Consider the following 26775-nt stretch of genomic DNA (forward strand, 5'->3'; position numbering starts at 1 on the left):
TTGGGGGCTCTTACAACTTTTACAACAATCCATACACCAGTTGGATCAGGCATATGTGTACATATGTTGCCATCATTCTTTTCTAGACAGTTACTTTCTCTTGAGCCCTTGGCATCAGCTCCTCTGTTTTCCCTCCCTTCTCCCCTCACCCCAAACGTGACCCCTTGGTAGATTACAATTTGTTATTTTCGTATTGCACACTGACCGCTGTCTCCCTCTCCCCATGGTTTCTGTTCTTCCCCTGGCTGCGGTTTGTGCTTGTGTCAATCATCTTGATCAGTTCCTCCTTCCTCCCCTCCTCTCCCTCCCCTCCCCCTATCCTTCAGGTTTTGCTATTCCCATTCCTGTTCCTGGATTCTCTGTGTCATGAGCTCCTATCTGTATCTGTGTACATGCTCCGGTCTAGTCCGAAGCGAGAGGCAGCACTGGGGTCATGATAGTGGAGGGGTGAGGAAGCCTCAAGGAACCAGAGGAATATTGTGCTTTACTGCGCCCTGGTTGACTCATCCCTTCCCTGTGACCCCTTTTGTGAGCAGATGTCCCGTTGTCTACAGATGGGCTTTGGGTCTCTGTTCTGATCCCCTTCATTCTCAACAATATGTTTTTGTTTTTGTTTGTTATGGGTCGTCTGATGCCTGTTACCTGGTCTTGATACCCCATGATCGCACAGGCTGCTGTGCTTCTTCCATGTGGACTTGTTGCTTCTGTGCTAGATGGCTGCTTGTTTACCTTCCAGTCTTTAAGAACCCAGACGCTATATCTTCTGATAGCCGGGTTCCATCCACTTTCTTCACCACATTTGCTTATGCACCCATTTTGTCTTCAGTAATTGTGCCAGGAAGGTGAGCATCACAGAATGCCACTTTGTTAGAAGAAAGTTCTCTTGTATACTCAAAAAAACATTTAAAGAAAAAACAATTTTAAGTCCTTCGGGGAAGCCAAAATAGCTGTTTTGATACAGTGTAATTTGAGGTGCAGAATCTGGGAAGGGGTAGAGTTGGAAATTGCCTACAGATGTGTATAGATGGTAGGATATGTTAAGGACCAATAGCTTCCCATTTCTCATATTTTTTTTAGTAAGTGTCTGTGATTTTGTAGCAATACTTTTTTAATAAATAATTTTATTGGGGGCTCTTACAGCTCTTATAACAGCCCATCCATCAGTTATATCAAACACATTTGTACGTATGTTGTCATCATCATTTTCATAACATTTTCTTTCTATGTGAGCCCTTGGCATCAGCTCCTTTATTTCCCTCCCCCACTCTCCCACCCTTGAGGACCCCTGATAAATTATAAATTATTATTTTTATATCTTACACTGTCCACTGTCTCTCTTTGCCCATGTTTCTGTTGTTCAAACCTCTTGGGTGGTGGGGAGTGTTATACACTGCTTCCCCCCTTCTTCTTCTCCTCCTCTTCCCACCTTCTCCCCTAACCTCATGGTATCACTACTCCCATTACTGTACCTGAGGAGTTTATCTGTCCTGGATTCCGTGTATTGAGGGCTCTTATCTGGACCAGTGTACATGCAATACTTTTGATACTTTAAGATATTTTACCTCTAAAACACCACAATTTTGACAAGTTATACTAGATTTATAATCTATTATACATTTTTTTATTTCTAAACCTAACCTAACACATTGATCTCTTCAATGTTGTGTAAGTTTCCATCTCTCTGTGATTATCTCCTCTTTCTTCTGCAGTGAATTCCTCCTCATTCACCAAGACCCCACCTTCATTGCATGCACTTGTCAGAGTGTGCGGTTATCAGAACTGCCTCTGTAAAAAGGAATGCCAGAAACTCAGCAAACTAAAAAAAAAAAGATGTGAAGCCAGTGGAGTTGACTTTAATCGTTCGATGAATTTTCAGCACTTTAACATTAGAGAACATGTCCCCGTCTGTCACTTCCAGTTGGTCCTAGGAAGAATATCAGATTCCAGGAGAAGGCAGGACACCCCCAAGACAAGTATGCAAACAGAGTTGACAGCCAGGGTGCTGGTATTGGGGTCATTCTCCCCTCCACCACCGTTGTCCTCTCTTGTTCACAGGCAATGGCCTGTGGGCACCCTGCTGTGCAGCAGCATCGGGAATGAGTGTGATTAATCTATGAATATAGAATTTGAACCTGGCTCCATCGCCTTCATCAGCCTTTTGTTGAGCATTGTGACCAAGAAAATGTAACAAGGATAAGCTCCTCCATGTGGGTGAAGGGAAGGCTCCCGGCGCTGATGCTGTGTTGAAACAGTGGAAAGTGTTCCCAAGGAATAGGAGGCCCTCTGTTAAATGAACCAGCGAGTCTTCAAAAAGGAGTATGACTTGGAACTTGGAACCAGAGCCCTTCAGCACCCACATCTGTCTACGCTTCCATAAGAGATTCCTCGTGTTTGTATTAAAGCCATACAAGGGGGTTTCAAAAAGTCCATGAGAACATTCCTTGATCTTTTCATCCCATCTTCCCCAGAAACTCTTGGAACACAGCCCCCTGCCCACTTTACCACCCACTGCCATCCCCTGGCTCTGATGCTAAGGACATGACTGTGTGTGAGTCCCCTAACATGCTAGGAAAAGCAGCAAGCAGTGGTACTGGAAAGCACATGGAATTCCACATAACGTGTCTAGCTAGCCACACAATCTTTACAAACACAAGAGTCCTTTACGGTAGCTGCCTGGGGAGATCGCCGTCCCCTTTCCCACCCTGCTATCACTGTGAGATGGGCTTTTGGATTTCCCCCTTTGTAATGTCCACTTGTGAGCCATGCAGGAAAAGTAACGTCCTGATTTATAATCTGAACTAGGTTGACATTAAAAATTGCATGCCCCCATCGAATCATCTATCATATCAAATGCAATTGAGCCCTCTTGACTTTGGGCTCTCTGTGAGAGTCCCTATTCTCACTAGTGAAAACTGTCACTGCTGGGTGAGAACATGCGGATGTGGCAAGGCAGGACGGCTCTGTTTAACATCTAATCCTTCCAGATGTGACCAATTGATGGAAACAATATTAACTGGAATTTTCTAATAAGTACCTCTTTTGACTGCCCCCAGTAGTTTCCGCTCCTCATCTCCATGCCTTCCAACTCAAAGGCAAAGCCCAGATAGCCATTCTCAGAGTGCTTCCAATGTTAATTTCACATTTTAGACAGGCAACACTAAGCTAATGTCATGTTGGGCTAGGAACTACTAGCAACATTTTACTGGAGGAGGATGGGGATGATCATTTCTCTGCGTACTTCCTTGTTCCTGTAGCCTTAGCTGCTCCAAGTCACCACGAGCTGGGTCTTCAGTGACTTCAAACCAGACAGAACTTCATGTTTTCAACAAAAAGAGAAGACGGACAGTTGCACGTGTGCTTGGTGGAGGGACAGTAGGGGAGATACAGGCCAGGTCTGTATTTTGAAGATGAGCAACTTTTGAAGGACTGATTGAGGGGCTGGGAGCAAGGGTCTGTGTCTTCCTACTCCAGTCCTCACGCCGCCATCTCTCATTAGAAAGCCCTCTGGCACCCATGGGGCAGCCCTCTCCTGGCCTGTCTCAGGGATGTCTGCATCAGGGGAACCCACTCCTCCTGAAGTGAGGGCCTCCATCCACAACGAGCCGCCAGTTGTTTCCAAGGAGAACATTCTGTCCCAGATCACATTCGCATCAGAGGCTCTGGGCTGCTCTCTGGACCCTGTTTCATTAGTGTAACAAAGGTACAGGAACATCCGGCCTGGAATTCTGCTCTGAGTCCATCTTGAATCCCAGGGGCTATGACTCAAACGGAGACAGGGCAGGATATAATCCGGTCTTCTAACATCACACTTGTGATGAGGAATATGAAGTACAGGACGAACATGGTGAAGCCTAGCATCTTGTTCATCCTCCATCTGCACAGTGCGATGGAGGTGATCACAAACAGGAGCATGAGGAAGAGCAAAACGATGGCACAGAACAAGCCGTTGCTGCTGACCGGGACAGGCAGGAAGCCGTTGGTAAGAGAGAAAAGCAGCCAAGGCACCGGCAAGCTGCAAGACCGAAGAAACAACGTGAATTGGCTGCCTGTGTTAAGAAACCCATGTCGCTAAATAGGAAAGCATGTTTACACACACGTGCACGCACACATACGCACATGTGCACAAATATACCCTAGGAAGTAGATGACTAGCCCCACTGCACAGATGAGGAAACTGGGTTTCAGAGGAAAGAACTGATTTGCCAAAGGGATCATAGGGAGAGCCTAGACTTAAAAAGAAGGTATCTGGGTCTGAAATCTCTTTTCTGCATACTCTATAACGACTGCTTGGCGGACCTGGAGTTTTCCTATCCAAGCCTGGCTCACAATAATAGCTCTACATTCGTTCGGATCACAGCTGACCTCCTATGCCCTTTCACTCTCGCCCAGCCCCCTCTGCCCACTCATGCCTCCCCTTAATCACACTACACAAATGCAAGCTAAAGAAGCCGAGGCCGCCACCCAGATCCACCTGGGAGAAGCAAACAGCCCAGGTGTGGCACCCTGATGAGGTAGGAGGAAGGAGCCAGGGAAGTGGTGGCTTGTGTTGGTATAAGCAAAATGCCTGGAAAGCTCTGGGCTGGCCGGAGCTGCAGTCTGAGCAGGAGATGAGGCAGTGAGATGGTGTCCTTCCCACCCCAGCCGTGGAGGCCGGGGCAGAGCACTGCACTGTATTTGGTAATGGAAGCTAATGGGCTTCGTTTTCAATCTCTGTAAATTCCAGCCAGTTACATTTCAGGCAGTGTTTTCGTTTGACCAGCCCATCTGGTAAAGGAAGGCTACTCGGTTGCCTTGTTGAAACTAAGGACATAAGTGCCTTTTTAATCTCCTGCATACTGAGTGCAACAGGGAACAGGGACCTGGCCAGCATGCTGCCGTCCAGCCATTCTAACTAGGCCTTGGGAGTAACTGAGTCACTCACCCCACAGTGATGTCAAATATGTTACTGCCCACGGAGCTTGACACAGCCATGTCTCCCAGGCCTTTACGAGCGACAATCACACTGGTGATGAGGTCAGGAATTGACGTGCCTGCTGCCAGGATTGTCAAACCCATCATCTCTTCAGAAATTCCTATCGTCTCACCAACCTGGTGAACAGCAAGAGTCATGAGAAGCCATGGCAACATCAGCTCACCAACCAAGGCTCATGGAAGCACGGTCACGTGCCACTCTGTGCAGACACACCACTTTCAGAGGGGCGCTACGCTCTCGGCCAGAGGAAAGGGCTGGAGATAGGCCACCGAGAGAGAAAGGGGCCCCCACTCTAGGCTCCTGGGAGCCAGGCTGCTTTTCCTTCCTAAATTGAACTAAGAGCCCACATCAGCTCTACCTCCCTCTCGCCGTACTCTCATTCCAACGTCCACCTTCCCAACGAACTGCCCTCCAACCTGCGTGCCAACATTTTCATTTCAGAACATGGGCATTTGTGCCAGGAACTAGGAGGCCAGCACAACACACCCTGACTGACAGCCTGTGGGGAAGAAACGCTTAGAGACAGAGCACAGCTCTGTTACCACGCGGAGGCCACGCGCTCAGAGGGGGCCCGACTGTCTGCAAGGAGGTGGTGGGGTAGGGTTGCCAGCAAGAAGACTACACTGGGCTGACTCTTGAAGAGTGATTGTGATTTCACAGGTGGAGAGGGTGGGGTGTAAGGCAGGAGGCAAAGAATACAGCTGACAAAGGTCAGCTGGGACCCGGTCATGGCAGGCTTTCTATGTCACACTCCAGTATGAATATAAGATAGAAAAGTCATACTCATCAAGGAAAACATCATAGTCGCTGAATCAAGGTCTACTTTTAAGCCTTGATAGTGTAGGGACTCGAAACTCTGGCCTTTCCCATTGCCTGGACCCCGGAGGCTCCAGCTGAAGGGGAGGGGAAGGCTCGTGGGTGTGCTGGGGCAGAGCATCACTCACCTGGTGAGCCCACCACACCATGAGGTAGGAGAACAGAGCTATCCAGGTGATGGATCCCAGGAAGGTGAGAACAAAAAACTTCCTGGACTCCTATTTGAAGAGGAAGAGGAGGAAATTTTAGACCCTAATGTCCTCTGGACCCTTTGAAGAGCGCCCTGATGGAGACAACCTGGAAACACTGGAGCTTGGCACAATGCTAAACTCCAAACTCACTGCCAACGAGTCAACTCAGACTCGGTGTCCTGTGGCTTTCCAAGCCTGCAACTCTTTAAGAGAGTAGAAAGCCTCATCTTTCTCCTATGAAGTGTCTGGTTTCCAACCACCAACCTCTGGTTAGCAGCCCAACTTGTAACTCACTGTGCCACTATAGCTCCTGGGGGTGGGTTAAGCATTGCCAAATCCAGAGGCAGAGTGCAGACTGCCCTCCTCGGATGATGTAAAATTGGCACCGCTTGTCCTACAGATAGGAATGATGGATAGAAAGAACAACTAGCACCTTGAATTTTCAAAAGGTCCCTATAAAGGCAGAAGAATCATCCCCACATTAAATCAAACTGACACACATGAGGTGTAGGGCACTCAAGACCTGAGCCAGGCCCTCAGGCCCAGGGTCCCCTTCAGAGCTACAATGCTATTCCAAATTCTTGTGGGTAGTGGACACTGTCAAGCGGGTAAGTCCAGCACCCGGGGATAGGCAGTCGTGACCCCTCACCAAGCCCCTGGGATAGACAGCCTTGACCCCTCACCAAGCCCCTGGGATAGACAGCCTTGACCCCTCACCAAGCCCCCAGGATAGACAGCCTTGACCCCTCACCAACCCCCGGGGATAGACAGCCTTGACCCCTCACCAAGCCCCTGGGGATAGACAGCCTTGACCCCTCACCAACCCCCGGGGATAGACAGCCTTGACCCCTCACCAAGCCCCTGGGGATAGACAGCCTTGACCCCTCACCAAGCCCCCAGGGATAGACAGACAGCCTTGACCCCTCACCAAGCCCCCGGGATAGACAGCCTTGACCCCTCACCAAGCCCCCGGGATAGACAGCCTTGACCCCTCACCAAGCCCCCGAGATAGACAGCCTTGACCCCTCACCAAGCCCCCAGGGATAGACAGACAGCCTTGACCCCTCACCAAGCCCCCGGGATAGACAGCCTTGACCCCTCACCAAGCCCCCGGGATAGACAGCCTTGACCCCTCACCAAGCCCCCGAGATAGACAGCCTTGACCCCTCACCAAGCCCCCAGGGATAGACAGACAGCCTTGACCCCTCACCAAGCCCCTGTGGATAGACAGCCTGGACCCCTCACCCAGCCCCCGAGATAGACAGCCTTGACCCCTCACCAAGCCCCCAGGATAGACAGCCTTGACCCCTCACCAAGCCCCCAGGATAGACAGCCTTGACCCCTCACCAAGCCCCCGGGATAGACAGCCTTGACCCCTCACCAAGCCCCCGAGATAGACAGCCTTGACCCCCTCACCAAGCCCTTGGGGATAGACAGACAGCCTTGACCCCTCACCAAGCCCCTGGGGATAGACAGCCTTGACCCCTCACCAAGCCCCCAGGGATAGACAGACAGCCTTGACCCCTCACCAAGCCCCTGGGGATAGACAGCCTTGACCCCTCACCAAGCCCCCAGGGATAGACAGACAGCCTTGACCCATCACCAAGCCCCCGGGGATAGGCAGCCTTGACCCCTCACCAAGCCCCCAGGGATAGACAGACAGCCTTGACCCCTCACCAAGCCCCTGTGGATAGACAGCCTGGACCCCTCACCCAGCCCCCGAGATAGACAGCCTTGACCCCTCACCAAGCCCCCAGGATAGACAGCCTTGACCCCTCACCAAGCCCCCAGGATAGACAGCCTTGACCCCTCACCAAGCCCCCGGGATAGACAGCCTTGACCCCTCACCAAGCCCCCGAGATAGACAGCCTTGACCCCCTCACCAAGCCCTTGGGGATAGACAGACAGCCTTGACCCCTCACCAAGCCCCTGGGGATAGACAGCCTTGACCCCTCACCAAGCCCCCAGGGATAGACAGACAGCCTTGACCCCTCACCAAGCCCCTGGGGATAGACAGCCTTGACCCCTCACCAAGCCCCCAGGGATAGACAGACAGCCTTGACCCATCACCAAGCCCCGGGGAATAAACAGCCTTGACCCCTCACCAAGCCCCCGGGGATAGACAACCTTGACCCCTCACCAGCCTCCGGACGTCAGGCACAGTCAGCCACAGTGGGAGCACAATAGGCAGGAGGAAGAGGTAAATGGCCTGCTTCTGCCTGCTCTCGGGCCACTCCAAGGACAGAGGTTCCTCTTCCTCCTCTTCCCCTTCCTCCTCTTCCTCTTCTTCCTCCTCCTCCTCGCCATCTTCGCTATCACTCTCCTCTTCACCACCTGTAGCTTTTTCATCACCTTGGCTTTCAGCAGTGGACTCCTGGCCTCCGGTTTCACCTCTGTCGTCTTTCCTGTCCCCACCATCTGCTTGGATGTCACCTTCACCTTCACAGTCAGCTTCGCTTCTTTCTGCTTCCATTTCCCCTTCCCCAGCAGCCTCTAGCTCTCCGCACGGCGTTTCGCCTGTGCTCTGGGCTTGTGCCACATGCCCTTCCTGTAAACCAAAGCCAAGAGAGTCATGTGTGATCAGTGCTCTGCTCCCAAGGTCTCTAGTTCTCCACCCACACCCACCCACCCCCAACACACACCACACACACACACACTTTGGGTGGTGGTTCTGAAAACTTGAGTCTGAGGAGAAAACAAGTGTAAAATGCCTCCCTCAACACTTGTACCCAGTGGTTACCGTGGTTACCAGGCTTTCTCTGGGCCTCGCCGGGAACAGAATGCTCACCACCTAGCGACTTCTGTCCTCTCTGGTAGCTCGGGGTGACTGGAGTCCAGTTCATGAAGTAAGCCCAAATAGACCAGATTTTCTTTCTTGGGGCGGGGAGGGAAGTAGAACACTGACCAGAATGGGGACTTTTGCAGGTCGGAGCCTTGGAGTGAGACTCAGAAGCAACACAGTGACCCCTTTCAGGAGCCTGATGCTGGAGGCTGGATTAGCGGCAGGAGCGTGGAGCACAGTCGAAGTTGCGCAGTCCCGGCCATCTTTGAACAAAGCCCTGCTATTTCTGACTGCCAGTCTGGACATTTGACTGTTCTGCAGTATGAATACTGCTCTTATTTTCTTTTCTTAAAGTAAAGTCAAAGGTTTATTGAGGGATTTGCAAATCACAGTGGCACAGAGAGCCACCCAGCAGTTACAAAGTGGCTCCTCTCATCACTGCTGGTTCCACCTGCCGCCCTGCCTCCTTCCGGCCAAGGGAACGTACTGAGCTCCCGTCCTTGTTTTCTAAGAGAGAAATTGGGTTTCTGACAGGGCACTGGCCAGTATTTTCTCCCACTCCATTACTGTTCAAATTCACCCGCATTTTACAAACAAGGGTCTGGTCGGTTTCACTGGACTGGGAAGAACCTGCGTGTAGATTTACACTTTGGAGCACACCAAACGAGTCTCATTCCTCTTCCACAAAGTAGCTCTCCTCCCTGAATAAGATGTTCCAGGTCCTTCTCTCACTCGCCACGTCATGGCCGAGAGCCGTCCTCTTCATGAACTCATCCTAATTAGCTGATGACCCAGAAAGGAACACGGAACACCCACGCAATGTCAAACAGGATGTCACCGCCCCTGTCTTAGATGGAATGCCTCCATTCACGTTGCCTACGATGGCATATCGTTTCACAGCGACATCACATTTCCTTTTTCTCTCTATGAACTAAACAAATGAAATAATGACTTGGATACACTTACCATTTGGAGGTTTTTTATGTGCCAGGCACTTTGCCAAATGGTCTAATAATGAACCTAGCTAAATTCCATGTGTCAGATAAGAATTATTCCTACCTCATAAATGCAGAAACGCGGGCACAGAAAAGTGAACTAACTTATGCACGCCCCACACAGTTGGTGCGTGATGAAGTCAGAATGGGAGTGTGGATAGTTCAATGCTCAGCCTCTTGACCACTAAGCTGTCTTCTTTTTCAAACGCTAGAACTGAGTCAGACTCAAGCTCTCAAACCTAGGGGCCTTCTTAGAAATAACATTCTTCCTGGCTCCACCTGGTCCACCTGAATTAGAATCTCAAAGATTGGAAGTCAAAAGTTTGTATTTTAACATGTCCATACATGCTCTGCTTACCCGGAAGCTGAAGGAAATTAGAACAAGTCTGTGAGAGCCAAAATATGACCTTGAGCATATCCCATCTGCAATTCAAGAACATTTCGAGAAGAAATTTGATTCACTGAACACAGGAACTGTGGAGTGACGTCAGAGCATCACACATGAAGAAAGAAAAGTTAAAAGACAGGAAAGAAAGAGAGTGTCGAAGCAGATGTCAGAAGATACCAAACGTAATTTCTATCACAGAGTAAGCAGTTAAGGCCAATGGAAGAGATGAGGAAGCCAAACAGAAATTTTCAAAGGCATCTCAAGAAGACAAAGTAAAATATTATAATGAAGTGTGCACAGCCATAGAGTTAGAAACCACCATGGCAGAACACACACACCGTATCTTAAATCGAAAGAACCAAGCGAAACTTCAAACACTGAGCTGCAATATTAAAAGAGCCTTTGGACAAGATACTGGATAATTCGGGAAGCGTCAAAAGGGTGCATGGAGTCACTGCAGTAAAAAGAACTAGCCGCATCCAGCCATCCCCAGAGGCAGTAGCATGGTCAAAAACCAATGGTGATAAAGGAAGAAGTCCAAGCCACACTGAAGACATTAGCCAAAAACAAGACTCTAGGAGTTGATGGCACACCAACTGCAATGTGTCAACAAGCTGATGAAGCACTAGAAGCACTCACTCATCTGTGCCAAGAAGTTTAGAAGACAGCTCCGTGGCCAACTGACTGGAAGAGAGCCGTATTTGTGCCAATTCCAAAGAAAAGTGACCCAACAGAATGTACAAGTTATAAAACAATATGACATGAATATTGCATGCAAGTCACATTTCCCTGAAAATAATTCAGAATTCTAGCCAGATTTTTTAGAGAGAGTGGAAAAGGAGATCGCTGCTAATGTTCGACGGGTCTGGGCTAAAAGCAGAGAATTCCAGAAAGAGGTTTCCTTGTGCTTTACTGACTGTGCAAAGGCGTCCGACTGTGGGACCACGACCAACTCTGGCCAGCCTTGGGAAGAACAGGAGTTCCAGAATAGTGCTGTGCTCGTGCGGGTCTTGTACATGGATCGAGAGGCAACTATTCAAACAGAACACGGGAACACCGCATGGTGTGCAATCAGGAAAGGAGTGTGTTAGGGTTATAGCCTCTCATCATACTTATTCAATCTGTATTTGGGGCAAATAATCAGAGAAGCTAGGTTACATGAGGAAGAATGTGGTACCAGGATGGAGGGAGGCTTATTAACAACCTTCCACATGTAAATGACACAACCTTGCTTGTTGAAAGCGAGGAGGCCTTGAAGCACTTACTGATGGAGACCAAGGACTGCAGCCTTCAGTTTGGATGACAATTCAATGTCAAGAAAACCCAAATCCTCTCAACTGGACCAACAGGAGAAAACGGAGAAAAGATTGAAGTTGTCAAGGACTTCTTGCTTGGATCCCCAATAAATGCTTATAAAAGCAGTACTCAAGAGATCAAATGACGATTGCACTAGGTAAATCTGATGCACAAGACCTCTTTAAAGTGTTGAGGCCTGAGGTGTGCCTGACACAAGCTATGGTATTTTCTGTTGCCTCGGATGCGTGTGAAAGTTCGAAGAACTTGACGTGTGGTGCTGGGGAAGACTTGCAAGTACCGTGGGTGGCCGACACGTCTGTCTTGATACAGCCAGAATGTTCCCCAGAAGCCAGATGGTGAGACTCTGTCTCCGATACTTGGGACATATTGTCAGGGAAGACCTCCCTGGGAAAGGACGGCAGCATGGTGAGGTAGAGGTGCAGAGACACAGGAAGACTCTAGGCGAGTGGCTGCAACAATGGGCTCAAACGTAACAATTGTGAGGATGAGGCAGGGTGGCAGCGAACACCAACAACATGATTGGAAGTCAGGGGGTTGGATTTGAACTTGTTCAGAAGTGCTGCCAGTCCATATCCATCTGCAGACCTGGTGGCGCTTTCTGAAAGCCATTGGTGCTGGGTCCTCAGATTTTGCAGCCATCGAACCTGTAAGAATGTGTTGGTTCGGTCCCCTGTGCAAATCACCTGAGCTGGGTGGTCAGGGGTGAGTCTGCTCGGAAACAAAGGTCATGATAAGGGCAAGCCCTGCCCCACCCCACCCCACCCCCACCCCCCCATCCCACCCCCACCCCCACCCCGCTGCCTGCCATGCCTGACTCACTCCTGGCTGCAGATTAAAAGCCCTGGCAACTTCAAAGCAATGATGCCTGAGCCCCCACCCAGATACTCTCACCTCTCACGGCATTGTTGAGAGTGAGGTCTGGGCTTTTTCTACATCCTTCTTTACTGTAAAAAAATATCTGGGCATTTTTAAAGCTCTCAGATTATTCTCATATACAACTAGGGTTATAATCCCTGAAAAGGAAGCCAAATAATATTTAGCTTAATAAGTGAGAGTGTCTACTCCTATAAAGAGTTACAGTCTAGGACAGGGATCCTCAAACTTTTAAACAGGGCCAGCTCACTGTCCCTCTGACCCGTTGGAGGGCCGGACTATAGTTTAAAAAAAAACAACTATGAACAAATTCCTGTGCACACTGCGCATATCTTATTTTGAAGTAAAAAAACAAACGGGGCAAAAACAACCGCATGTGACCTGCGGGCCATAGTTTGAGGACGTCTGTTCCAGGAGATAGCCCTTCTAGCCCCTTTTACTTGAGCTGGCTTACTCGGGCACTGGGTATCATGGAGATGTCTCAGACACTGAACCCACAGGTGCTGGATCAAGGATGGACCAATTGAGCACCTCTCAGTGTCAGATAAGTTAGACAAACAAATGGGAGGTCAAACTTGCCCCCCTGAATGCTTAGGCGCTCAACCCACCGAGCACAGCCACATGCCGGGCTTGTGTTGGCTCTACAAAGGAGACAAATAAGACCTTGATCCTGCTTTCCGGAACTTCACCCCCCAGTAGGGGAACTGATCGTGTGGTTGCAGATTGTCAGCCCACTCCGAGTCCCAGCAGCGCTCTCAAAAGAGAAGAACTACTTCGCAGGGTTTCTGAGGCTGTGATCTTTACACAAGCACAATGGCTCTGCTTTTTCCCAGAGAGGCTGGTGGGCTCGAACTGCTGATCATTGCGTTAGCTGCCCAGCACACGAAGACAGAGTACAAGGAAGTCGGTGATAAGAACCCTGAGGGAGGTTTGGATGGAGATCAAGGAAGGCTTCATGGAGAAGAGGTATGTACCTTGGGCCTGAGGAGGTGAGTGAAACAGGAGAGGGGGACAGGGAGGGAAGCGTCGTATGGGGAGAAAACCAGGGGAACCAAGACACGGAGGTAGAAACACATGGAGACAAGAAATCCAGTTGGACTAGAGGGAGCCCTGATGGCATATTGGGCCGCTAACCAAAAGGTCAACAGTCCGAAAATACGAGCCACCCTGGGGAGAAAGATGAGGCTTTCTATTCCTGTAGAGAGTCACGGTCTAGGACCCCCACAGGGGCACTTCTGGCCTGCCCTATAGGGTCGCTGAGTCCATCGATTTGATGGCAGTGAGCTTGGTCTTCTGAGTGAGGTCATGGGAGAAGAGGCTGTGGGTTTGGAAGCACAGGCCAGTGTCCCAGTCTCTAAAGACCATGTATCAGACCAGGTGCCTAGAGCAGGGACAGCAGGCCAGGAGGAGCCTTGGAAAGTTACACGGTCCCTTACTCAGCCCCACCCCCACCCATATATCAAGATCCCTGGCTAATAGTCCCCAAAGAGCTTTCAGACCCACTCACAGTGTTTCCCAATATCTTTTAGGGCAGATGAGAGTTTATAACGCAATCTCATCTATAGTAGCTCATTCGTCCCAAGGTGTCAGAGTGGATTCCCAGGTAATATATGAAGACCAGAGAAAGGGCAACGCTTCCCCCAGAAAAATTACTTTCAAATAGGACTTCAGATCTCCAGGGAGGAAGTAGTTTGGGATAGCAAGCCCTTCCCTGAGTCTACCAAATTCCAGCATTTGTATAGGGGCAGCTAGGCGGGGGGAAGGGGGAGAGGGGGAGTCCTACCTGACTGTCAGCATCTTCCTCCTGATCTCCCTCACTGTCTGGAGCAGGGGCTGGTGTGACTGTGACCGCAGGGAGCTCAGCTGGCTCCTCCTCTTTAAAGGAGAAACATGGGACAGGTCAGCACCAGGCACTAGGGTCTGAGCAGCAGCAGGGGCACTAGGAGGAGGAGTCACGGTCTGACTGGGACGTGGGTCACTTCAGGATCTCCCTAGGCTTGACTGGGGGCTTCCTTGGTGACAGGAATGCGATGTCAACGGTCACTGCCCTGACCACTGAGATACCTGCAGATGGGAAGAAGAGGTCATTCCTGCCACCCCTGTGTTCACAGACTTTTCGATCCCGACTAGGAATGTTGAGACCAGTTTGGGCAACTAGTCTGGCCCTTCCCCTACCAACTTCATGGAAAGGAGGCTGCCGACTCCCCGGCCCAGGCAGCAGGTATAAAGCCATGGGACAGGACTGGCTGGGTTTAGTTCTTGCTCTCTCACTTCATCTGAGCCTCGGTTTCCTTGTCTGCAGGATGGGAACCCTGACTGCTGACCTGCCTCCCCCGGGGGGTTCTGGGTAAACCCGTCAGGTCTGGTGTGCTGTACAGAGCTCGGGGCAGCAGCTCTCCCACTCCCCTATCCGAGCTATCCGGGCTGCCACCAGAGCTGCTGAGCCTCTATCCCCAGAAGCCCTGTGGCTTTCCCATACCTGCTGGCCTCAGGCCAGCACTAGCAGCATTGGCCTGGGCTTGTGTAGAAGTGACAGGAAGGAGAAAGCATGTTCCCGCCCCAATAGAGTCACACTGGGCCTTTAGGGAAGGAAGGCTTCAACAACTCATGGCCTTCTGGATCGGAGGAAGCTGCGCATGGCCCTCCGGCCAGCAGGTATGTCAGAAAGGGCTGCTACTTCCCAGGCAGCCTCGCCCACCTGGCTATCTTCTCACCTTCTCGTTTGCTTTCTGCTTTGGCCTGCGGCTTGGCTGTGGCCTCCTGATGCAAGCTTTCTTCCTTGTCCATGGAGGGGCTGGCTGCGAATGAAAACGGGAACACGTCTGATCTGGGACCACACACGGTCCCTGCCAGGGTGATTCCGTGGGGTGGGTCCGGGTGGGATGCTGAGCAACGCGCAGTGGTAGTGGGTAGGAAGAACCCAGGCTGGGAGGGGGCTGCCTGGATTCTGGTTCCACTCCAACAGGTGAGAGTGCCCAAGTCCCAAACTCTGGCCTTAAATTCTCTAGACCTCCTGGCTGTGACCTTGGACAAATCACCCCCATCCACCCCCTCCACCCCCCACCCCCACCCAAGGCCTGTTTCCTCTGTGGTAAAAGGGCTGGACTCAGCAGCGACAACTAGGATTTGTCCCTTTATCAGCACAGTGGCGGCTGCTGAGTGAGGGAGAGACTGTGAAGGACCAGCGCTGGCTGTGCTGAGCAGGGCGTGGGACTGGGTGGCAGGCAGACCCAGGTGTGCGCCCCTGGACTAGGCTCCCTGGACAGTGCAGGGCCTATGCAGTGAAAACTCTCTATGAATCACTCAAGGCATTGCTAGTGCTGCAAGGGGTCTACTGGTGGCCAAGCTCATGGGCCCTCTCTCTCCAATGGAAAGAGCTGACCCAGCATCTCCCTGCCACAGCCTTTTTGGTTCCACATGGTTGTGGAAGCAAACTGTTGGCGCCAGGTGACCTGGGCTTGGATCCTAGTTCCACCGCTGTGGAGCCCTAGCTGTGTGGCTCCTTCACCGCTCTGTGCCTCAGTCTTTCATCTGTCCAGCCTGAGTTTCTGCATGAACCTGCCATCTGGGAAGCAAGGGCAACAAGAACCACTGGTGAGTGGCAGCCCCTGGTGGCCATGAGCGACTCTGCAGAGACCAGGCCCAGCGCTCCAGAGGGCCGAATAGGAAGACACCCTGAAGATCATCTAGCCCACAATACAGACACGGAAATGGAGGAGGTGCAGCCTGGGAAGCTGAGTAAATCGAAGATCAGAGCGGCAGCCTGGGCCCAGGGGTGGCAGAAAAGAGAGCATCAGACCAGAAATGTCCTCCTCCGCGCCTGTCTCCTGAACTCTGAGTGGCTGCCGCTGCCACTGCCTCTGGGAAGAGGCCACACCTGCACAGAGCAGCACAGCCGCTGTGGTGCACGAGGTCCGATGAAGTGTCCTGGTGGCCTGCACGGGAAGGCCTCCTCAGAAGTGAGGGGTCCGGGGACAGGAGGGGATGACACTCCACAGCCCCCCTCATCCAGACTGGGGTCAGGGCCCCTCATGTAATCAAGCCCTGCGACCTTCTGCTGAGTCGAGTGTGGCTGCTGTCCAAGGGGCTCCCTTGGTTCCTGGTCGAGAGCGGTTTAACTAACCTCTGTGACTCGTGGCTGGAGGAGCTGGCGAAGACCAGGTTTCCCTCTTGCCCTGCGTCCCTCACCACACGCTGACTTCTCAGTGCTCCCTCGGGAAGCCAGGTCCACTGCAGACTCGATCTCTCTGTGTCTCTGTCTCTCTCTTACACACACACACACACACACACACACACAAACCCATGAACACGTGAACACGCACGCATGCCCCAGTAAAATCATCAGAAAGGGCACAAGATCGTAGAGCAGAAGAACTCCTTCCTTCCCGGGGAAGGTGAGAGTTCAGACCACAGAACATTCCCTTCCACTGGCCAGCTCTGTGGAAAGAGCTGGGATACCTGGGAAGAGTGGAGATACTTGGCCCACCTCTTGGAAACACAAACACGGGTGGAAATTCGGGAACCGAGACTCTGATCACAGGCCGGTTGGCCCCAGCCCCTCCATGATGGAGTTCAGGGCTGTGATCTCTGCACAGACCGCATCCTGGCACAGGGTGCCCTGCCACACAGAGGGCCTAGCATGCTTGACCTCCTGGAACATGGTCTCGGTCTCCCCAGTGCTCATGTCCTCACGTGGCCTCCCCAGGCCAGTTCTCCCGGTGACTGGATCATCTCCTTTTCTCAATCTCCTCTGACCTCAGCCTGGCCTGGACATCACATAATCCTGTTAGGACAAGTGGCCCAGCATTTTCATCACTCCGACACAGGCAGTCCCACCCCACCCACACGCTCTACTTCTCTGCTGTGTCCCAGACGCCATGGCAAAGGCCACACTCACGGGGAGGAGGTTTACTAGGGACAGCCACAGGTTACAAATCAGGATCAGAAAGCCTCTTCTCAGCCGTGCCCACAGGCAGACCTCCCTCTGACCCTCAGCCTCTCAGCCTCTGCCTTGCTTGTGGGAGTGTCACCAAGTTCCCTGGTTCCTCACACTGCTGCCAGTGAACTTCAGCAGAGGCAGTCAGCCCTCGCTCTGTGGGTCAGCGCATCCCCTGAGGCTACCTCCCTCCCAGGACCCCACTGCACCTTGGACTGCTCTTCAGTTGCCACCATTTCTCTGCCGCTGCTTCTCACCATCTTACACCATCTCGGGTGTTCCAGTTCTTCTGTGTCCTGGGTCTAGGAGATCTCAACACAGGAACCCAAGGTCCAAAAGACATGCCCTCCTCCTGGCTCTTCTTTCTTGGAGGTAGTGAGCCCGCCCCGATCCTGCCTCTGGGATGGCTCGTTTCAAGACTAGTAGGAGGGCCAGACTGGCCGATGTGCTCATTCGAGTGCCATATACCCTACTTGCTGGTTCCACTCTCACGAGGGTGTCGCACACCTGACTAGAGTTCTTAGGAAGCTGTACAGCCTCCTTGGTGAGCCCCAAGCGCCTGATAGGCATAGCCCCACCCACTCATCCTGTGGGAGTCACAAGACTGAGACTGATGAGAAGGGCCGTGGCAAGTGACGTGTGCGCCGCCCAGAGCCTGTTCTCAGGGCAATGGAGCAGCAGGCAGGACTTGGGGAGGTGGATGGTGGCACTCTCAACTGCCTCATCATGTGTCAAGTGCAACATCAGCCCCCACGGCACTTTGTACTCTGCCCGTCCCCCTACCCCCGACACCACCACTCTCAGAAGTGGTCCTAGCAGCTCCCAGAGGGCCCCTGGGTATTCCTAGCTTGGGGAGCCAGTCACAGGTGTCTTAGGACTCGGGCTGAAAGAAGACAGAGCAAAGGGCAGGGCTACTCAGAGCTCAGGTTAGGAGACACTCTCACTAGAGGCCCTGGCTGGAGATTCCCAGCCAGGCACTGGACCTTCAAAGGACAGTGGTGTGGCGGGGAAATTACCCAGGGTAATTGCGATCAGTTCAGGGCCTCATGAATGGCCCGCAAACCCCTTCATTGGACAAGGAGAGAGTGAGATGTGGACACCCTCATGCTTCATTGTCCAGAATTCCCTCAGCCCTCTCTTAGCGAGCCCCCTGTCTGTCTCGACCCTGTCTCCCTCACCCACTCTGTCCTCGGGCAACTCTGTGTGCCCACCACCCCGCCTCACCTGGAGGAGGAAAGGGGTAAACGGGGTAGGCCTTGCTTACCTGTGCCCAGAGGGTCCAGGCTCTGGAGCATGAGCTGGTAGATGGTGGTCCGAATGATGCTGTTGTGCAGAGAGGCTGAGCTGCTCCCTCGGGTCAGCACGGACGGGAGCTGAGCAAGGACAGAGCCACGCGGGCCGCAGTGAACCTCTGCGCAGGCTGGGGAAGAGCCCCCCACAAGCCTCACTAATCTGCTTCCCTCTCATGCCGAAGAACAGGCGAATGCGCAGAAGCCGGAGCCCGGCCTCCCCAGCCCCTTGGCCTCTAACCAGGGGAGTTTCACGGCTCTCCTCCTCTCAGCTCCTCTGTGACTGGCTGATCTTACACACCTCCTGAAGGCTCACCCCCATCAGACGACGTGTACTAAAGGGGCCACGTTGCCAAGGGCTTGTATAGTCCTACCCAGACAGGCACACTCCTTCAGAAACCACTCAAACAGCCTCGGAGAGGGGCCACACCTCCAGGCCGCAGCCCTTGACAGGCAGTGACAGCCCTCTTGCACTCCGTTACTGTCCCCACTAGACACACAAGGTAGGCGGCCCACTCTACAGCAAAAGAAGGAAACGCAGACACCAGGAGGTTTACTCAAGGTCACGTGGGGAGTAAGCACAAGAAGCAAAACAAGCAGCCCAGACTCTGACTTCCAGTCCACTTGTTCTCTGTTCACAGACTCACAGAGAGAGCCGTCTGTCCTTATAGACAGGTGGACTGCAGGGACTCACTCATCCACAGCGACACATGGCAATCCCATCTGATTTACAGTGGAACAGCCTAAGGCTAGTGCTTGCCCAGTCAATGCCTGTTTCCTCCGTAGGTCTCTCTCTCTCTCTCTCTCTCTCTCTCTCTCTCTCTCTCTCTCTCTCTCTCTCTCTCTCTCTCTCTCTCTCTCTCTCTCACTCTCACTCTCTCTCTCTCTCTCTCATTCTCACACCCTCCTTGCCCTCCTTCCTTCTCTCTCAAGCCCCCTTGTATCCTCCTTCCCTCACCCCCAGACCTCTCAATCTGCCCTCCTCTGCCATCTAGTGGCTGAAGTGACGCACTCCTCCACATCAGGCTTCTCGCTGCCATCCAGTCTGCCCCTAGGATGGAGTAGAACTACCCCGTAAGTCTTCAGGGGAGTAGAAAGCCTCGTCTTTCTCCCTTGGAATGGCTTTTAACTGCTGAGCCTGCCCAACGTGTAACACAATTCTCAGCAGGCCTAGGGATTTAGTTAGGATGGAGGCAGTTTCAGGCCAAAGTGGAGAGTCCTAGCTTCTCAACGGCCTCAATAATTCTTCCCAGATAACCAGTAAGACATTTTTCAGAAACTCCAGACCCCCATTCAGTGCACTTCCTTTCTTTCTCTTAGTCCAGGGCCATTCTAACTCCACGGCTTTAAGTCAAACAAGCTCAAAATTCCAGACAGTAAGCAGGACTTGAGTTCATCCGATCCAAACAGCCCTGCAATCGATGCAGAATCTGTAGCACCACGAGCAGGAAGCGGCCAAGGTCATACAGCAAGCTGTTCGCAGTCCAGACATTTCAAACCCAGCTCGCAAACTAGCCCATTCTTACCCAGAGGTGAGGGTGCTTCTGGTAAAGGATCCCGCTGGCAGCTCTCCCAGGCACTGGGTCCCAGCCTAGGGCCTCAAGCTTTGGGGTTGCAGTGCCCAGGGCTGGTGGCTCTCACCTGGGACCCCCTGTGCCTGCAGTGGGAAGACTCCACGTTGCACCCACCTTCAGCTTCTTGGGTTCCTGTGGCTTGTCCACTGCAACAGCCCCACCAGCCGGCTGCAAACAGGGACACGAGTCACAAGACAGCGGGGAGGCCCTCTCTCCTTCTGCCTACTGCCCCCTCTCTCTGGGGAAGCCCTGAGGTTGGAATACAGACAGACACACTTCTGAGATACACTGGTCTCAGGACGTGTTTTAACACCTCCAACTTGCACCCCACAGTAACACCCATCCCCAGTCTGGTTCCACCCACATAATCAACTGAACCCACTCACTACCCACACAGAAGGCCCCTCAGTCCATCTGACGCATGTGCCACAAGGCCACCTCGAGACCCTCATCGTGGTGGCCTTTAGGTGGCCACTACGAATGATGTCACTGACTCAGGGAAGCCCATCAAACAAGCAAACAAACAAAATCACTGCTGTCAAGTTGATTCCACCTTACGGTGACTCAGCAGGACAGGGTTGAACTGCCCCCATGGGGTCAGAGACACCCTGCCACACCTTCCTCCCTGGTCCAAATCACAACTGTTTCCTGCTGCACCCCCAGGGCTCCCTCCGGGAAGGGCAGCTGCTCATAGACTTTGATAGATGCTTGTTCTTTTCCGAAGGAGCCCTACTGGCACCTGCGGGCAGGGTCTGTTGTATTCGTGCTGGGTGCCCAAAATGAGAACTCTGCCCGGCACTTAGCAAGCATTCGGTGCATAGCCGTTGATGATTGCATGAATAAACTCTCATACATCTCAACGTTCCCACTCCTCCCTAGTCTTTTCCCTTACCACAGAGCCCCTCCCTTCCCATCTGCCAGCTAGCTTTCCCCATGAGCCCTTTCTACCCCCACTGCCTCACGCACCCTGGCTCACTGCACTGCCCTCTCTTCCAGGGCTGCCTACCAACTGTGAGCACATGGTGTGAGGTAGTTAGTTTATTGCGCCAACCTGGCCGATAAACACATGTGGGATTAATTGAAGGGCAGCGAGATAAATGACTCGGCGAGCCTTGCCTTTTTTGTCTCTTGCTCTTCGATCATCGGACTAGTGTACAGCTGCCTTGCTTGTTCTGTGCCTCAATTTGCAAGCTACACTACCTGTGGGACACCTAACCCGTGGACTGTGTCGCTGTAATTTGAGGTTCCTTCAAGACCTGCTTTGCCACACCATTGGAATTTACATCTCTTGAGCTGGGGACTGTCGGGTCCTGTCATCTGGCTGACTGTGGGTGACCTGCCTTGCTGTTTGTCACCTGTGCCCGGATAGCCTGAATTGCTCTGCAGAGGACTACCTGGACTGAAGGACTGCCGGTGTCTCACAACTGTCTCACAGGAGTGTATTGCATTGAGCCATTTGCACTGCTTTATAATTTAATTAGCTGTTTATTTCTTAGGTTATCTATCTCTCTGTATGTGTATGTATATATATATGTGTATATATATATATATATATATATATATATATAATGATTTGCATTCTGGTTTAGTTTCTCTAGAGAACCTTATCTAACACGTGGTGTGATGCTGAAGCATGGCTATGCCATCAGATCAGAGCTAGTGTCCCGGGAGGCCGTGGGACAGCCAGCTGGGAAATGGGGTCGCCCTGGGAAATCCAGGCTGAGGAGTCATGCCAACAGTGTCTGTTGTCCGGACCCACTCGCTGGCCAGACTTGTCATGCCACCTGCATTGCCTTAGCAAATGAGGGCAGCGGGACGTTGCATCGCAGCTAACTCTGTTGAGCAGCAAGATTGAATGCAGCAGTGCCTGGGTTTGCCCACTGTGACACCCTGGACGTGCCTGGCTCTCCACAGCCTGGGCAATAGTCCAATGACATGCAATAGGCTCCTGAAAGGGAGTCTTTCTTTGCCTATATCAGGACTTCAGACAATGTCCCCCATTCTGGTTAGTGTTTTGGATTACCCAAATTTTAAAAATTCTGGTCCACTCCAGTTTTGCTCTTTTAACCACAAATGATCCAGTTCAAAGCCCTGCTCCCAAACAGCCCCCTGTTTCTACTCTTGCTCAGCCATGGTTCAGGCTCTGCACCAGGTAGGAAGTGACTTCGAAAGCCTGGCCCTCATTATGTCCCTCCCCTGTGGTGCTTCCAAACCAATCCAAACTCTACAACTGATCCCCAAGGCGCTGCAGTGCTCACTCCCCCCCTGTCCCCCAACCGGGGTCGTCTCCAGTAGCAACACAGGCCTGCATGCTTGCTTCCCTCCAGCCTGCAAGTTCTCTCCAGGTCAGAGCGTGTGCAGAGGCTGCTCCTTCTTTCAGGAGCGCTCTTCTCCAGGGGCAGCGGCGGCTTCCCTTCTTGGTCCACAGATCTTACTTGGACTTCTCCCCCAAGACGCCTCCCCATCCCCATTCTCCTTCACACGCACTTGTCACACTGAAAGGATCTGCTTTGATTTACGTGTTCGGCACATATACAAGGTGCTCCCCTCCCCCAATATGAAATTGCACTGGGCTGAGTGGGACTTTCGTAGTGTGCATTTTCCCCGCCAGGCGAGCATCCAACAACTCGCTCTGAGCTCGCGCAACCAGTGACGTTGCCTGGGATGGTCCTCTGCTCACAGTGCATGCTTTCATAAAAGCAGTTTTACTCCAACTTCATTTTGGGGGATGGTCAATTTCAGAGAACAGCATGTGGCTGTGAAATTTTGTTTCCTGCTTGGGGGAAATGCCGCAGAAACTGTTGTGACGTTGAACACAGCTCACAAGGACAGCGCTATGGGGGAAACTCATGCGTATGAGTGGTTTTCTCGTTGCAGAAAGGGTGAAATGTCGACTGATGACAAACCTTGTTCGGGAGGTCCATCAACTTCCCAAATGGACAAAAATGTCAACTTGTAGGGCATTTGGATTTTGTTTTGGGGGTGGAGGGTCTCCAACTTGCTCAGGTAGAAGCATGTCTGCAAGTTATGTGTTCTCTGTAAAACACCACGTGGGCAGTCCTATTCCTGTACTGATTGCCTGTGGCTGCTCTCATAGCACCGTGGCAGAGGGGAACAGTCACAATAGAAACTTGCCTCTTAGAACGCCTACGATGCTGGCTCTCTGGCCCGTGTGCTAGCTCATCCCATTGTCTGTACAGAGGAGTTATCCATAGACAGGTTCCAAATCAAAGAGACTGTGTAAAGCCTTTGCAGTGTCCCTGTGCTTGTCTCTTCTTGTTGGAAGAATACACTCTTCTCATCTTCCATATTGCATTTCACTTTCTTTTTTTCAAGTTGTTTCTTGCCTTACAGAAACAGGATTACGTAATGCTCTGTTACAGTACGTGTCCACGTTCTGTTGTCTGGAAGCTCGGCTCAGTGAGTGACTTGAAACCGAGGGAGATGGCATTCTGCCTCAGCAGGTGCTTCCATGACCGACAAGCAAGAGAGAGAACAATGGCAGGTCTCACACCGGAACGCTAAGGTCCTAGGATGGAGGCGATACAAGTCACTTCCAACATGTACTTTACAGAGACCTTGGTTTGTTCTCAGAAGACACAGGTTCACATGAAGCTTCACATGCTTCGTGTCCACCCCAGTCCATTCTCTTCTCGTGTTCTCAGCTGCTTGTGCCCAGCTTTTCCCCCTCTGCCCTTCAGTCAGTCTTCCGGAATCGAACATGGGCCTTCCTTTTCGATCCTCAGCTCAGGGCCACCCCACAAAGATTTTCACAACCTGGAGGCCCCGCGGCCCCTAGCAGTGGGTTCAGTTAGGTGCTTTGTTGAAGAGCTCAAAGCACCAAGTAGACTGATTCCCAGAGCCGGTCAATGATAGTCCATCAGCGCTGGGACTTGGGCTGAGTGAGTTCTCGTCTCTGCACCTCAGGCTCCTCAGCTGCAAAATGGGGGTCACAGTCTGCTCCTCGTGGTGCTTCTACAGGGAGTTCTGGAGATAGCACACACAGGAAACAGGCCTCCGTAAACGGAGACCCGCTCATCACGCTCTCCTCCAGGGAAGCTGGAGTCTCTGCGGCTCTGTCGTTGTGAGAGGCTATCGTGTCAGTTCCGCCTCACAGTGACCCATGCACAATAGAACCACCCACTCCTGTGTCGTGCGCACAATTGTTCTTCTCTGTGCGCCCAGTGTGGCCCGCTGCGGCAATACCCCTTGTCCAGGGCCTCCCTCTATTTCGCTGCCCCTCCACTTTGCCAGACGTGATGTCCTTCCAGGGACTGACCTTTCCTGACAACATGTCCAAAGTATGTGAGGAAGTCTTGCCATCCTTGTCTCCAAGGAGCACTCTGGTGGTGCTTCTTCCCAGACAGATTTATTTGCTCTTTTTGCAGTCCATGGTGTTTTCGATCCTTCACCAGCACCACAATGCAAATGCACGCTGCATCATTAAGGTACACTAAATAAGCTGGATCAAATACAGTTGTGTGTCACCTCATGCCCACTGTATGTTCTGGAAAACATGTCACGTGATCTGGACATGGTGCAAAGACCCTATTAAACCTCATAGGAGCCCAGTTCCAGTTGTCCTCATCCTTGCAGCTGCTGCGGGAGCTGCTGGTGGAGGCTGGAGGAAGAGGAAGTGAGCGGGTAGGAGCAGAGTGTGCCCAGCCCTGCCCAACCTTCTGCTAGTCTGAGCGGCTGGAGCGGCCAAGCCCCGAGCCCCACTGCTGCCGCCACCACCACCACCTGCCCACCAGACAAAGTTCAAGTGCCTCCACATAGAGCCATGTCGTCTGCCTCGCCTGTCAGTACCCCACCCATGATCCAGAGCATTTAAACCCATTCAAGAACAAAGCCAACTGAAGGGAGAGCTGCTCGCCCTTAAGGAGAAAGAAAGGGGAAACTGTATGGGACCATGAACATATAGGAGGAGGCGTCACAATTTCTTGGGGGGAAAATACCGCTGAAAGATCATGAGAACTTCCCACAAACTTGCTCAGGCCCCTCTATGTAGTCAGGTAGGACCCTAGGGGGTGGTGAGCAGTGCACACGTGGACTTCCGCGGCTCTGTTTCCACATCGACTGCTAGTGATGCCCTGACATCGTGTGTGACACCCTCCACAGCTCGTCCCAGGGACAACAGAAGAACAGGGAGGCCCAAGCGTCTTTCTGGTTCCTGTCGGTCTCTCCCCTGCCTAGACTTCCTGACCAGCTCCAACTCTGGCCTCACCCCCAGCCCTGCTGCTCAGCTCCCAACCCCATGTCTCCACACTTCTCTTCTGACTTCCTCACCTCGGGGGCAGTTACTGGGAGAACAGACTCGATTCCCTGGGTTCCTGCTTTCACTGGGAGATGCTCAAGAAGGGGGACCCCTGGACACCCCACTCTGCCTGGAGAGAATGAGTGAGTAGAGCAAGGGGTGTCCATTGTCATAGTTAAAGGAGACCAATCTATAAGGACAAGTGCAGGTTGTTACATGAAACTGCAAAGACTAAGACCAACGCCGTTAACTGGATCGAAGACGAGCTCCTCAGAGCACTGGTTCATGAATTCAGTATTGCTTGTGCTTGTCTGCCCATGAAGCACTGATATTGTTATCTCCCTCTAACCAGATCGCCACCTTCACTGAACCCAGCCAAACTCACGGCCATCACGTCGATGCCAACAGGACAGGGTAGCACTGCGCGTGCGGGTTCTTGAGGCTGTAATTCTTGACAGGGGTAGAAAGTCTCCTCTTTCTCACGATCCCCATCATAGTGACCCTATCGTGATGATCTCACTAGAGGGGATCCGAATCAACTCGGTGGCATAGAGTTTGGGTTGGTTTTAGTAACCAGATCAAAGGTCCAGGCCCACCAAACACAGACATAAAAATCTAGGAAATCCACTTTCCTCTCTTTGCCTGCTACAAGAGAACAAAACTCTACATTCACATGTTTTTAAACTATTCTAAAATAATTTTGTTTCTTGAATTTTTTGGACAAAATTTTAGAAGGCAATTCTTAGGGTTTAGGTCTTAATTTCAAATAAAGGCAGACTGACTTCCAAACATAGCCAGTCATTCAACCTGCTTGAAAACACAATGCTGTCCATCAAAAGTCTTACTAGTTGTGGGTTCAGCAAACAGATAAGCGCCGAGTTCTCTATAAAAGAGAGTAGAATTGTACACTAGGGTCTCCCAGGGTGTAATTGCATGGAAGCAGCCTGCCTCGTCTTTCTTCAGCCCTGTACCCCTAGAGCTTCTTATAAATCCCTTCAAGAACCCCTTAATTAGGTTGTGAATTCTCCTTTGAATCATGATCATGCTTCCTTGGCTTGGGACGTTTGTTTCCTGGGTCTGGCTCGGGCAGAATTGAAAATCCAGAAGCTGTAGAGCGTCATTATCAGTGCGATTGTTACGATGGGGCAGGAGGTGCGTCAGAGAGGCCTTCTGAAAAGCTCTGGCTTGATGCACGTGGAGGAACTGGATGCGGGAACTCATGGTCCCTTTCTCACAAGGCCTGCCCTGCTAACGTCATTAAGGGGGGGGGGGGCTTCGTATTAAGTTATGGACTGCTCTGAGCATCCTTCTCTTTTTCACGCTCATAGTGTTGAAGACCAGAGGTCTGTTGGGAAATAGACTGAATAGACAGAACTCCTTGCAGT

General features: G+C 51.9%; 1 protein-coding gene across 2 annotated transcripts in view; it reads right to left on the reverse strand.

Moving 5' to 3' along the window:
- SLC24A1 (solute carrier family 24 member 1) overlaps window positions 1-26775 on the reverse strand; it is a 47769-nt gene continuing 20994 nt past the window's right edge. Inside the window, exons 3-10 of one of the 2 annotated variants that reach the window (XM_075535179.1) lie at window positions 20248-20301; window positions 18535-18643; window positions 15049-15132; window positions 14118-14209; window positions 8120-8527; window positions 5917-6006; window positions 4922-5088; window positions 3613-4012 (exon numbers count right to left, since the gene is read on the reverse strand). In XM_075535179.1, the coding sequence (XP_075391294.1) occupies window positions 3763-4012; window positions 4922-5088; window positions 5917-6006; window positions 8120-8527; window positions 14118-14209; window positions 15049-15132; window positions 18535-18643; window positions 20248-20301 (1254 nt within the window). In that variant the 3' untranslated portion in view covers window positions 3613-3762. Of the gene's footprint in view, window positions 4013-4921; window positions 5089-5916; window positions 6007-8119; window positions 8528-14117; window positions 14210-15048; window positions 15133-18534; window positions 18644-20247; window positions 20302-26775 lie in introns of both variants that reach the window. The other variant, XM_075535178.1, reaches the window with a different exon arrangement.

Source organism: Tenrec ecaudatus, chromosome 17 (assembly GCF_050624435.1).
Source record: "Tenrec ecaudatus isolate mTenEca1 chromosome 17, mTenEca1.hap1, whole genome shotgun sequence".
Taxonomy (NCBI): domain Eukaryota; kingdom Metazoa; phylum Chordata; class Mammalia; order Afrosoricida; family Tenrecidae; genus Tenrec; species Tenrec ecaudatus.